The sequence below is a fragment of the Galeopterus variegatus genome, unplaced genomic scaffold (genome assembly GCF_000696425.1).
Source record: "Galeopterus variegatus unplaced genomic scaffold, G_variegatus-3.0.2 Scaffold5446, whole genome shotgun sequence".
NCBI lineage: Eukaryota > Metazoa > Chordata > Mammalia > Dermoptera > Cynocephalidae > Galeopterus > Galeopterus variegatus.
The window spans coordinates 75,414-86,101 of record NW_007731557.1 but is presented as its reverse complement, the minus strand read 5'-3'; the positions used below and the strand labels follow the sequence as shown (position 1 = coordinate 86,101).

The following is a 10,688-nucleotide window of genomic DNA, read 5'->3' as shown; positions in this document are numbered from 1 at the left end:
AATGCCATTGCTTATGACTGCCTACGATCAGTGGAAAGAAACTTGGAAAAAATCTCCAATTTCTTTGACATGGTTTGTGCTGATGTGAGAACACACTGGTGGTTATCCACAATATTTTCCTTTAACAGAAGGAAATTTTTGAAATACAGCAAAATGCAAAACAACATTTAGCACTAAACCCAACCCTGAAGTATACAATCTGTGACCTGCCTATTTTAGAGAATTCAAAGGAAGAAGCAAAGGGAATCTTAAGAAGAGGGAATTTTATAGAAAAATCTCACTGCAGATTGTTTTACTATGGATGTCACTTAACATTTTTCCATTTAGCCGAGACACTATTTTTAAAATATAGTATGTATCTTGCACATGGGTTCCATTCACAAAGAGTTAATGTTTTTTCTAATGAGGAAAAAACAGGATCCAAGAAGACTTAGAGTGCTAATGTTCTTTACGCAATCACCTGTAACTTTAAAAGTTAAACTGCTCTTTTTGTAAGTCTTGTATTCTCTGATTTTTGCCAATTATGGGCTAGCTGTAACCCTTTAGAATCAACTTTAAAACAATGCCATTTAACTTGGCAAGTTCTATTTTCAATAATGGTTAAAAGTTTTTACTTCATACTTTATGGGTATCTGCTTTGGGTATAAACTACACAGGAAATTAAAGTTAAGTTAACATACAAATCATGTTTGCTGCTTTCAATGGGAGACATTTCAGTTGGTGAAACCTGATTTACTTCTGTAGAATATGAAATAGTGTCATGGGACACCACTATTCAGTGAGTATTTGCTCTGCTGTCTGGGAACAGTTAGCAGACAAAACTTCAGTTGGCTTCTGGCTGTTTCCTGCATGCTAATCATCTGGTCCTAGGTAGTCCAAAACTTAAGACTTAACTATTAACCCCCAGGCTAAACTGCGCTTGTAAATGTTAGAAATCTTAGAAATTGCAATTCACTTTAGATCTTTATGTTTCAATACCATTTTCTGGAGTGACCTGGATAGGGATTCTGAAGTAGTAAAACCGTAAAAGTGTGACCTCTGCTCTTTAACCATGGCATCTCTTATTGACTTTTATTTGCATTCCAAGTACCATTCTTTAAAGGTGATTATCCCTTAGCAAGCCTCAAGATTTATTAAGAAAGCCTAGAATGGATAGAAGGTGACATTAAACCTGTTTTAAAGGTAAGATAAATTTTTACATAAGAGAATTACGAAGCAGCATGAAAAGAGGGAGAGTTTTTTGCTCTAACCAAAATAATAATAATATTAATAATAAACTGGAGTTAGTATCAAAGTGTAGTCAGTATGCCAAAAATTAGATTAATTGGAAAAATTAAACATTTTCCATATCAGCCTTCACTGTAACCTACCAGGAGGTGAATATATAAGTGAATAAAGAAATTATGTTTTTCCAGACACTTCTAGAGATGTGATATTTTGCTTCTTCCTTGAACTCTAAACTAACTAGCCAGATTTATTGACTGATTACCAAACAAGCTTCAATTCACTGTTGCACACGCTTCTAGCATGAAGCCAGACACATTGGAATAAGGAGAAGCTCTCTAGAGCAAACAATGCAGACTTTTCCTTTGCAAACTACCTGTGCTTCAGGAAAAGTTTTATTCTTAAGGAATCCTCATTTTAAAAAGTCACTTCCTAGCATTCTTATGAAATAAAGAGGACGGAAAAAGGAGCTAAATATGTAATTATCAAGTAGGTGGTAGCATTAATAATAGATAACAGAATTTCTGTCATCCTAAACAGAATGTAGGAAAAGAAATATGTATGGCTTAGGTCTAAGTCCACTATTTCACATATGTTAAGAATTATATTTAACAAGCTACCTGGTAGATAGCCTGGAAAAATTGTCCAAAGCAATCTCAAATATATGCCAGGGTAGGCAAATGGTCCCCAAAGTATAGGACTGCTATACAACCCTACCTTGGCCCACGCAACATATAAAGCCTCTACAGGTCAGCAGTTTTTCAAGAGTCAAACCCCAAAGGTTTGATGTACCATGAGGGATGAAGATGGGTGATGAATGCGTTAGTAAAACTGGTTACTTGCCTACTGATGTCCACACATGCGACTACTCATGATTTACTGCAACGGTTATCAAAGACGTTGCTTTCGCATAATTCATTAGTGATTAATTGCCATGCCGGACACTTCGTTTAGTCTAACAGGGAAGATTCTAGTGGACGGATTATAGTGGGACGAGTTGGTGATGGGGGTGGTCTCCGGCTAGAAAAAGAGAAAGAGAAAGGTAAAGAAACGAGTAGAATATCTAGCAGAAAGTTGTTCTAAGAACACTGAGAAGGAACCATCACGCGCATGCTCATGCATATACAGGCCAGCGGGAGTGGTTGCCGTCCAGAACGATTTGAACGTTGTCACCTTTCATTCATCCAGCAGTTTTTAAACAAAATTGTGAATGTTTTTATATGCAAATCTTTCTCAAAACTGCAGTTATTTCTTCCAATACTAATAAAAATATAAAATCATTGGAAAGCTACCTGAAATATACAGCACATACCTCAGCCAATAGAGCAAAATAGTTACTTAGAGTGAACTGTGGTATGTTACGCCTGCTCCAGGTTTCTCAAAACTGCAGTTATTTCTTCCAATACTAATAAAAATATAAAATCATTGGAAAGCTATCTGAAATATACAGCACATATCTCAGCCAATAGAGCAAAATAGTTACTTAGAGTGAACTGTGGTATGTTACGCCTGCTCCAGGAACTAACATGGTATATGAAGTCTCAAACAGTACTGGTTTTTGAATTTTTATTTCTCTTGATATAATTTTCTTTTTCTCTCTGTCAGAATATTAGTTACCATTTCACATTGCCTTTAGCAGTAGCTTTCTCCAATTTGTTCTATAAGTTTGCTTCTAATTTGCAGGGCACTACAAAATCAGAAAATCAAGGCTTATAAGTTCTCTTTAATAAGTATAAATAGGGTCAGTGTGAGTACCTGAGTAAATTGCATGAGCTCTACTTCCTACACTGGGTCTTAGAGGTCTTATTATTAGTAGTAGTATTGCTCACTTTCTGGTTTTTAAAGGTGTTTCTGATAGCTGAGTTTGCTAAATAAAAATACTCCAGATAATGAAGTATTACCATACTTGAGAATCTCAACATTACCCAATAATATTATCTAATCCCTGAGCCCCTACATTTATTTCCTAATGTATTAATAAGGTTTTTTTGTATGTGGGTACTTGACTTCATATGTAGTACCATCGGGAGTAATTTTTATACACCCCCAACATTCAACAAATTCTACAAACTGAAAACTTTTCTTTTTGATAAAATTCTCCAACTGATTTTTTTTTTTCTTTCAGAAAGACTCCTTCGAGAATTATAGTAACATCATGGAATTTTCTTCCATATTGGAGACACCTAGTTGATCAAATCATATGTGCTTTCTCAGGTATGAAAAAATGAAGTTAGAAAAGTTGAAAAAAACAATTATGAAATGCTGTTTAAAAATCACAGAGCTATAAAATAAAATTAGATGGTTAAAAAATATCAAAGCAGAAGAGAGAGTGTTAAATAATGCTGAAAATATTGACCACTTAGGCACAACTCATAGATATAAGTAGAGTTCCTTTTTGCCTCCTGCACCTGAAAAATGTCTAAGAGGCTTTGAAGGAAAGCTTTCCTTGGGAAGGTGCATTTCAATTTAACGCCCTGTTCTAGCTTCATTATTAAGCAGGTACTCAATTTTTAAAGTGTAATTAAAGATACTTTAAGGCACAGTAATGAAACTAAACTTACTAATACTAGTTGTTTAATTGTCTTCTTCCTGCAGAAAGGGTATCATAATCACCTGAAAAGGTTTGGCAATTCTCCACTGGGAAGAATCCCCCCACAATTTCCTTTTTACTTATGACCATACAAGAACACGTGCTCTTTTGCTAGTATATTGCTCATTTTCATTTAAAATGGCCATATTTATTTAACTTATGTCCTGAATCTTGAACCTGCATCATTTTCTCCTTTGATGTGAAGTTTCTAGAGTCCAGAAATCACACCTACTTATCTTGTTTCACACAGTGTTAAGCATGATATTACATGCAAGTATATTCTCAGTGTCCTTTTGTGCATCTTTGGGAACATTCATCCTTTAGACTCACCACAGAGAAACTTTCTCTGACTTACCTTCCCCTATCCTGATACAGTTGCTTTTATAGCACTTTGACATATCTCTATCATTAGTCAGCACATTGAATTCTAATTAGGTTTATAAGTTTGTCTTCACTGATTAGAAATGGACCATTTTAATCATCTTCATATTCCTGCGGCATCTAGCTCACTGCTTGTCATTCAGTCACTGAATGTTTGACAACTGAATAAATGAAAGTTACTTCTGCAAGTAACAAACAACTTATGAATGCTTGTGATATTCATTGGTCGTACCATGATACAAAGTAGTGGCAAGTAAATCATGGCCCTGACAAAAAAAATCATAGCTAACATGATGTGTGGGACTGAGACCCTTGGAAACTCTACCTACAAAGTATTTGACTACTCAATTCTTTAGTAGGTGTTTGGAATAAATACTAAATAACAGGCCCCTTGCCCTCAGGGAGTTTGACAAATAATTGTGTAACTTATGGATATGTATTCTTAACAATTAAGCAGTTATGGGGGTAGGGGGAGGGAGCTGGCCAGAATCTGAACTTGAAGGAGGGGAAACTCTACGAGACTTAATTAACTCAAATGGACTTAATTAAGGGATTTTATTTGAAAAAAGTGAATCTTAGTCTACAAATTCAGTTAGAGGCAGAATGCAGCATGGCATGGTGAATTGGAAATTGTTTTATGCATATGTGATAGCTTTGACCAAGGCTTGTAGCCAAGAGAGACTGGAATGCAAACTGGGTTCTTATTCCTAAGTCCTTCTTGACAATCCCATAGTTTCCCACCTCCCTCCACCCTCCACCCCCCATCACTTGGTGATGTTTGTTTATTTCATAGCACTTAATCCTGTTTGCGATTATGTATTTATTTACTTGGTTATTGCCTGTCCCCCACAATAGACTGAAAATTCCTTAAGAACAGAAACCACATATTTTATCATGTATATTCAGCATTTAGTACAATGTGAATTGAAGGTAGTGATTAAATATTTGTTGAGTAATGGACAAATGAATGAATGACTGAAAAGTGCCTAAACAAGATGTTTAGCCAGGCTTAAGTCTAGGTTAGGTCAAGGTGAGCTGGTTCAATGAGGCCAGTGATGCAACTTGTTGAGGCATGTGAGGATACTTCACAAAGTTCATGGAAAGATTCATATTATCTTTTATTTCTATTTTTCCACAAAATTCTGTGAAGTACCCTTGTATGTTGAAGGTTTATACTGGAGGCAATATGTTTACATAGAAAGATCCTGGATCAGAAGTCAAAAGATGTGGATTCTAGCTTCAGTTGTCAAACTGTGCAATCATTAACCCACTAAACTTCTCTAGACCTAAGTTTTCTCTTCTGCGACACAGGAGACTCAGACTAGATGATCTAAGCAGGCCTTCAAATTAGTATTGTATGCTTCACTTACTGAGTATCTGGTATGTGGACCACATCATGCCACATGATTTTAAAAAGACAGAATCTATTCAGAGTGGAAGATGAATTAAACAAGACAAACATGCAAGTGGTTTTACTATAGCCCTCCATTGTAGGTGGAAAAATGGAGCAAAATTCAGTAATTCAGAGTCTGAGAAAGTACTCTGGGACACTTGAAAATATAATAATGTGGTCAAAGCAAGGGCAAACATGATTTTATCTGCTACATATACAACTTGGAAGGCAGAAATTAAATAATGAGGATTGAAGGGAAGAGGTCAATGGTGGGGATAGAGAAAGGAAAGATTTCAATACTCCGATGGCACAGTAAATTCTCATTAACCTCCCTTCAGTCCTTGGACTATGCCAATGGGACATGGGAAGGATGACAGTAATGGACAACTGCAGAAAGAAGGCAAGGCCAGAGGCCAGAAGAATATATATTTCTGCTGTGTGCCAGATCTGTTGTTTGTCTTGTTCACTGCCATACCCCAGAATTTAGCATGGACTTTGGTTCACAGTATTTTTTTCCAAATAAATAAATCAGGAGAACCAATTCATTATGTGCTCTTTTAAGGGTGTCCCCACAGCCTCACATTAATAGGCACTGTATTAATGATTGAAAGAATAAAAGATAAAATTCCCATCATGTTCTCTCAAAATAATTATGACATATTTGAAATATGCCCAGTTTCAGGTTAATGGAACCCATATATGTACTTACTTAGTAATTAAAAATCCTAAAGAGCCCCCCCGCAACTCTTCTAGAAGAAATGAGCATTATTTTATTTCTAAAATAATAAAAAATTAATAATCTGTATATAAAACTCTACTAGCAAGCAATTCAAGAGTAGCATTAAGTTGTTCAGGATTTCTTAATAAGAAATCCTAAGGTGTTTGCCAACTTCAACACCAGAAAAACATTTAAGGTTTACTGTCCATTTCATTGGTCCATTACTAACCATTCGAAGAGTTCCCAGAGATGTTCACCTCACAAGACAAAGTTTGTTTTTGGCAAAGAAAAGTTATTTGTTTTGTACCGAATTTTCCTCAGTTGCTTTGTTCAGTGATGGGCTTCGGTAAGTAACCCATTATATTGAAATGGAGCATCTTGTATTACTTAGTGTTTATTAAAACACTGTGTTGTATGTGGGCGGTTTATGGTTACGATAGAAAGCCATGTTTCTGCTTCCAAATCAAAGAGAAAGATGTAATACTTGAAGTTGCATTCATAGCTGCAGGGTTGGACCTTTTACATTATTTTGGACAATGACAATTTTGTAAGAAAGTCAAATGCTCATGCAGGGTGGGTGGCATTGTGGGAGAGAAACTGGCTTCACTGATAAGAGAGAAGCAAGCATCATTTGTTATACTGTCTCATTTTACTGTCTTCTAAGAATAGAAGAACTAAAATTTTATATGCTCTTCTTTGGGTTAGCTCGTCCTGAGTGTACATGACCTCAGGGCAATCTTAACAGAGGTTGGGGGAGAGTTAAAAGGAGCAAACTGCTTTGGTTTATTAGCTTGTGCGGTAGGTGTGGAAACCACCTTTCCTCCTGCTTCTCACTTCCAGGTAGCGTAACACTGATTTCTGAAATAGCTTGGTCTTTCTCCTCCTGCCCTTATTTCTCCTTATGATGGGATGTGGGAATTATCTGAATGGTAATTGTATGAGTCAGACTAGGCCTATGTAGCTCAGTCTCCTTTCCTATGCTTACACTAAGTCTCCTGACTCCCAGTCCAGTTATATTGGACAGTTATATTGCCATGTTATAGGCAGTGGTTCTCAAACTGGACATTGTATCACGGTTCCCTGGAGGGCTTGTTAAAACACAGGTTGCTGGGTGCCACCCAGAGTTTCTAGTGTGTGAAATATTTCTAACAAGTTCCCAGATGATGCTGATGCTGTTGGTCCTGGGACTATGCTTTAAGAACCATTGTTCTAAGGCATAATAAATTATTTTGACCTTGCTTTTTTAGAAATTCAATTCATTTGCCAGATAAAATAAAAACAAAAAGAGAAAGTGCTGGAAAAATCTTAAGAAGTATGAAGACAAGGTCATAGAAACACTTTGATACCGTTGGGAATTAGACTTAAGCATGGGGCAAAGCAGTTTTAGCTTCATGTTTTAAAGAACAAGACACTATACTATAGTAGCTTTCTTATTAGTCATTACCAGAAGAATAATTAGTTGCTTAGGGAAGCTTGTATTTGCTTTTGAAAATGGTAAAGAAAGTAAGCATCTCTAAATGTGCATTCCAAATTCTCATCTTTGGGGAGGGTATGATGGAAGGTCAACGTAATTAGGTGGACCCAAATTAAAAACAAAGTCCTCAAAACGATATACAAAGGTTGCCACTTTTAGAGGTTATATATGCCTGAGAGTAATTATTTGTATTAAAAAAGGATATGCAATAGTTTTCTTTAATACTATAAGTTCTAAAACAAAGTCCTCAAAACGATATACAAAGGTTGCCACTTTTAGAGGTTATATATGCCTGAGAGAGTAATTATTTGTATTAAAAAAGGATATGCAATAGTTTTCTTTAATACTATAAGTTCTAATTATTAAATATAATTGAAGCTTTAAAATATAACTAGCAGTCGAAAAAATTCAATTTACATATAATTACACCTAGAATTCACAGGTGAGTTATACATTCCAAGTTTCTAAGAGCCACGAGGGTCTGATATCAATTTGCCCAACATTATCTTATTGATGATACAGGTTCCCAAACAAAAAAAATATAAAGAGTTTTGTCTACTGAATCACTAGAAGTAAGGCACCTCCTTTCTTTTGACTACATCTGACAAATTTCTTAGAAAACACAAATAAAAAAAAACTTTTCTGAGTTTTCGGAAATTGACATGCCTTACTTTTTTATGACCCTCTTGAATTATTTAATCCTTGCATCATTTTCAAAGTTTGAGGGAAGCATGCATATCTTATCTTCTGAACAATATTCTAAACCTCCTGTGAGCTGATATTACCCCTTATACTTCTTACATCCTTCCACAGCACCTCCTGAGGGCAGTGTCCCACTCAGCAGATCAATGAATGTGAAGGAGTGAATGGACCCAAGAATAAATCAGGCAGGTGCGTACCTCTAGGTGAAATGGGAAGACAACTAACTATGATGCAGGACCTCTATTTTCTCTTGTGAATATCTGCTCCAAGAGAACAGATTATGGGACACAGTATTTTAAATTTCAGCATTGTATTTGTACTTTGCTTCTTATTTTGAGCATTTATTCAATAAATAGTTTTTACATATCTAGAAAGTATGAGGCTAAGTTCAGAAAATGCTATAATAGTCATGATTTTGTCCACGTGGATAATAATACTATAAAGTGCTTTCCAGCATATTTTGACCTTTCAGTTCTAGTAACAGAGTGAGATAATACTGTCTGAGAACAGTTTGCAATAGATGTTGGAAAGAGCATAGAATTTGGAGTCCACTTAAAAGGTTCAAGGAATTCTCTAATATGATTCTTGCTACATTTTAGAGCCTGGCATTTCTTTCCCCTGTGAAAATGAACCCATGATTTTATAATGTATGTCATTGGGAAAATATGAATCAATTTATGGAATTTGAAATAAAAGTATAAGGATAAAAATATTCCAAAACTTTTATTTGATGATCCAAACACATAATATCCTGCATAAGTTAGTTTCTAAATTAAATGGTAATATAATCTGCCTTGTCACCCTTTCTTTACATTGTCGTAAGTATCTGACTTGGATTTCACCCAAAAGTATGGTACCAATATACCCACTGCTGTGGTTGTGGCAGAAAGGCAGTTTAAAGGATGATTTGCCCACATGAACTCTGCTCAGCTTACGATTTGTAAAAGGAATTTTACAACAACATTCACTCAGGCAAGGTTCTCAATAGAATAGATCAAGAAACTGTTTAAATTGGTTCTTCAAATACATTAAGTATTGTGCTAATTCCAAAATAAATTTTGATTAAGCATTGTGAGTCAACTCATTTTGTATTCTTTCATTCCCTCAGTAAACCCTGTTTATGTCCTAGGCATTGTATTAAGAGTCAGAGATACAGAAATAAAGATAGTCACTGCCCAGAAGGAGTTTCTCCCTGAGATGGAGAGACACAAGTTTACAACGATAGGAGCAGCATAAGTGTTAGGACAGGATTGTGCTTCACGAGTTTTAGGGACACCTGGAGTCCTAGCCTGGAGTTGAAAGGAGGCTAGGGGATTGGAAGGACTTCCAGAAAGTAGGGAAAGTTTAGGGACTGGCATTCCAGGAACAGTAAAGTGTATGTGTGAAGGAAAGAAAGCCAGAAAAGGTTTTGCTAGCTTGAGAAATCAAGTGTTGTCTTATTCTTTGTCACAAGAACCAAGTGACCTGTTTTGTCCCAAGCCCTAATAAAGTAAAAAAAACAGGTAACTTAGAGGATTTTTAGTTGTAGTAAAATATGATTTGTAAAAAGCATTACCTTTGAGATTAATTTTTTATATTTTGGCCTCTGAACTATATCACTGACAACAGATAAGATGGGGAGAGGAAAGGACTAACAGATGCAAAGAAGCAGAAAGTAAGAGAAACTTTGAGAAAACTACACAGAGAGAAAGAACTTGGTTTTTTAAGATTTTAAGAGATTTACAAGTACGTGGCTATTGAATGAAGTGAGGCAGTGTCCCTTCCAATGATTTTTTTCCTTTTGTCCTTCCTTCCTTTCTTCCCCTCCCTCCCTCTTTCTCTTCTTTTCTTTCTTTCTAATCCCCAAAGGGACCTCTACGAGCTTACGTGCTGTAGAAACTAGCTACTGGGAGAGGCAAGCTGCCGCTTCTGAGACGTGCGTTTCTATGTCGTCGCAGGTTAGAGACAAGAAAAAAAGCAAGGAAGGGAGGAAAAAGGCAACACTTTGCATCTCTCTATAAAACTACAAAATTCATGGGCCGGCCTGTGGCTCACTCGGGAGAGTGCGGTGTTGATAACACCAAGGCCACAGGTTCGGATCCCATATATGGGATGGCCGGTTTGCTCACTGGCTGAGCGTGGTGCTGACAACACCAAGCCAAGGGTTGAGATCCCCTTACCGGTCATCTTTAAAAAAAAAAAAAAAAAAAAAAAAAAAAAAAAAATT

The 10,688-nt window shown here is 36.1% G+C and overlaps 1 protein-coding gene across 1 annotated transcript in view; it reads right to left on the bottom strand.

Moving 5' to 3' along the window:
• Positions 1-790: 790 nt before the first annotated feature.
• The window catches only part of LOC103604857 (dynamin-3-like), a 68,165-nt gene continuing 58,267 nt past the window's right edge, over positions 791-10,688 (bottom strand). Inside the window, exon 5 of the mRNA XM_008589433.1 lies at positions 791-2,244. Within this exon, the coding sequence (XP_008587655.1) occupies positions 2,175-2,244 (70 nt within the window). The 3' untranslated portion in view covers positions 791-2,174. The remainder of the gene's footprint in view (positions 2,245-10,688) is intronic.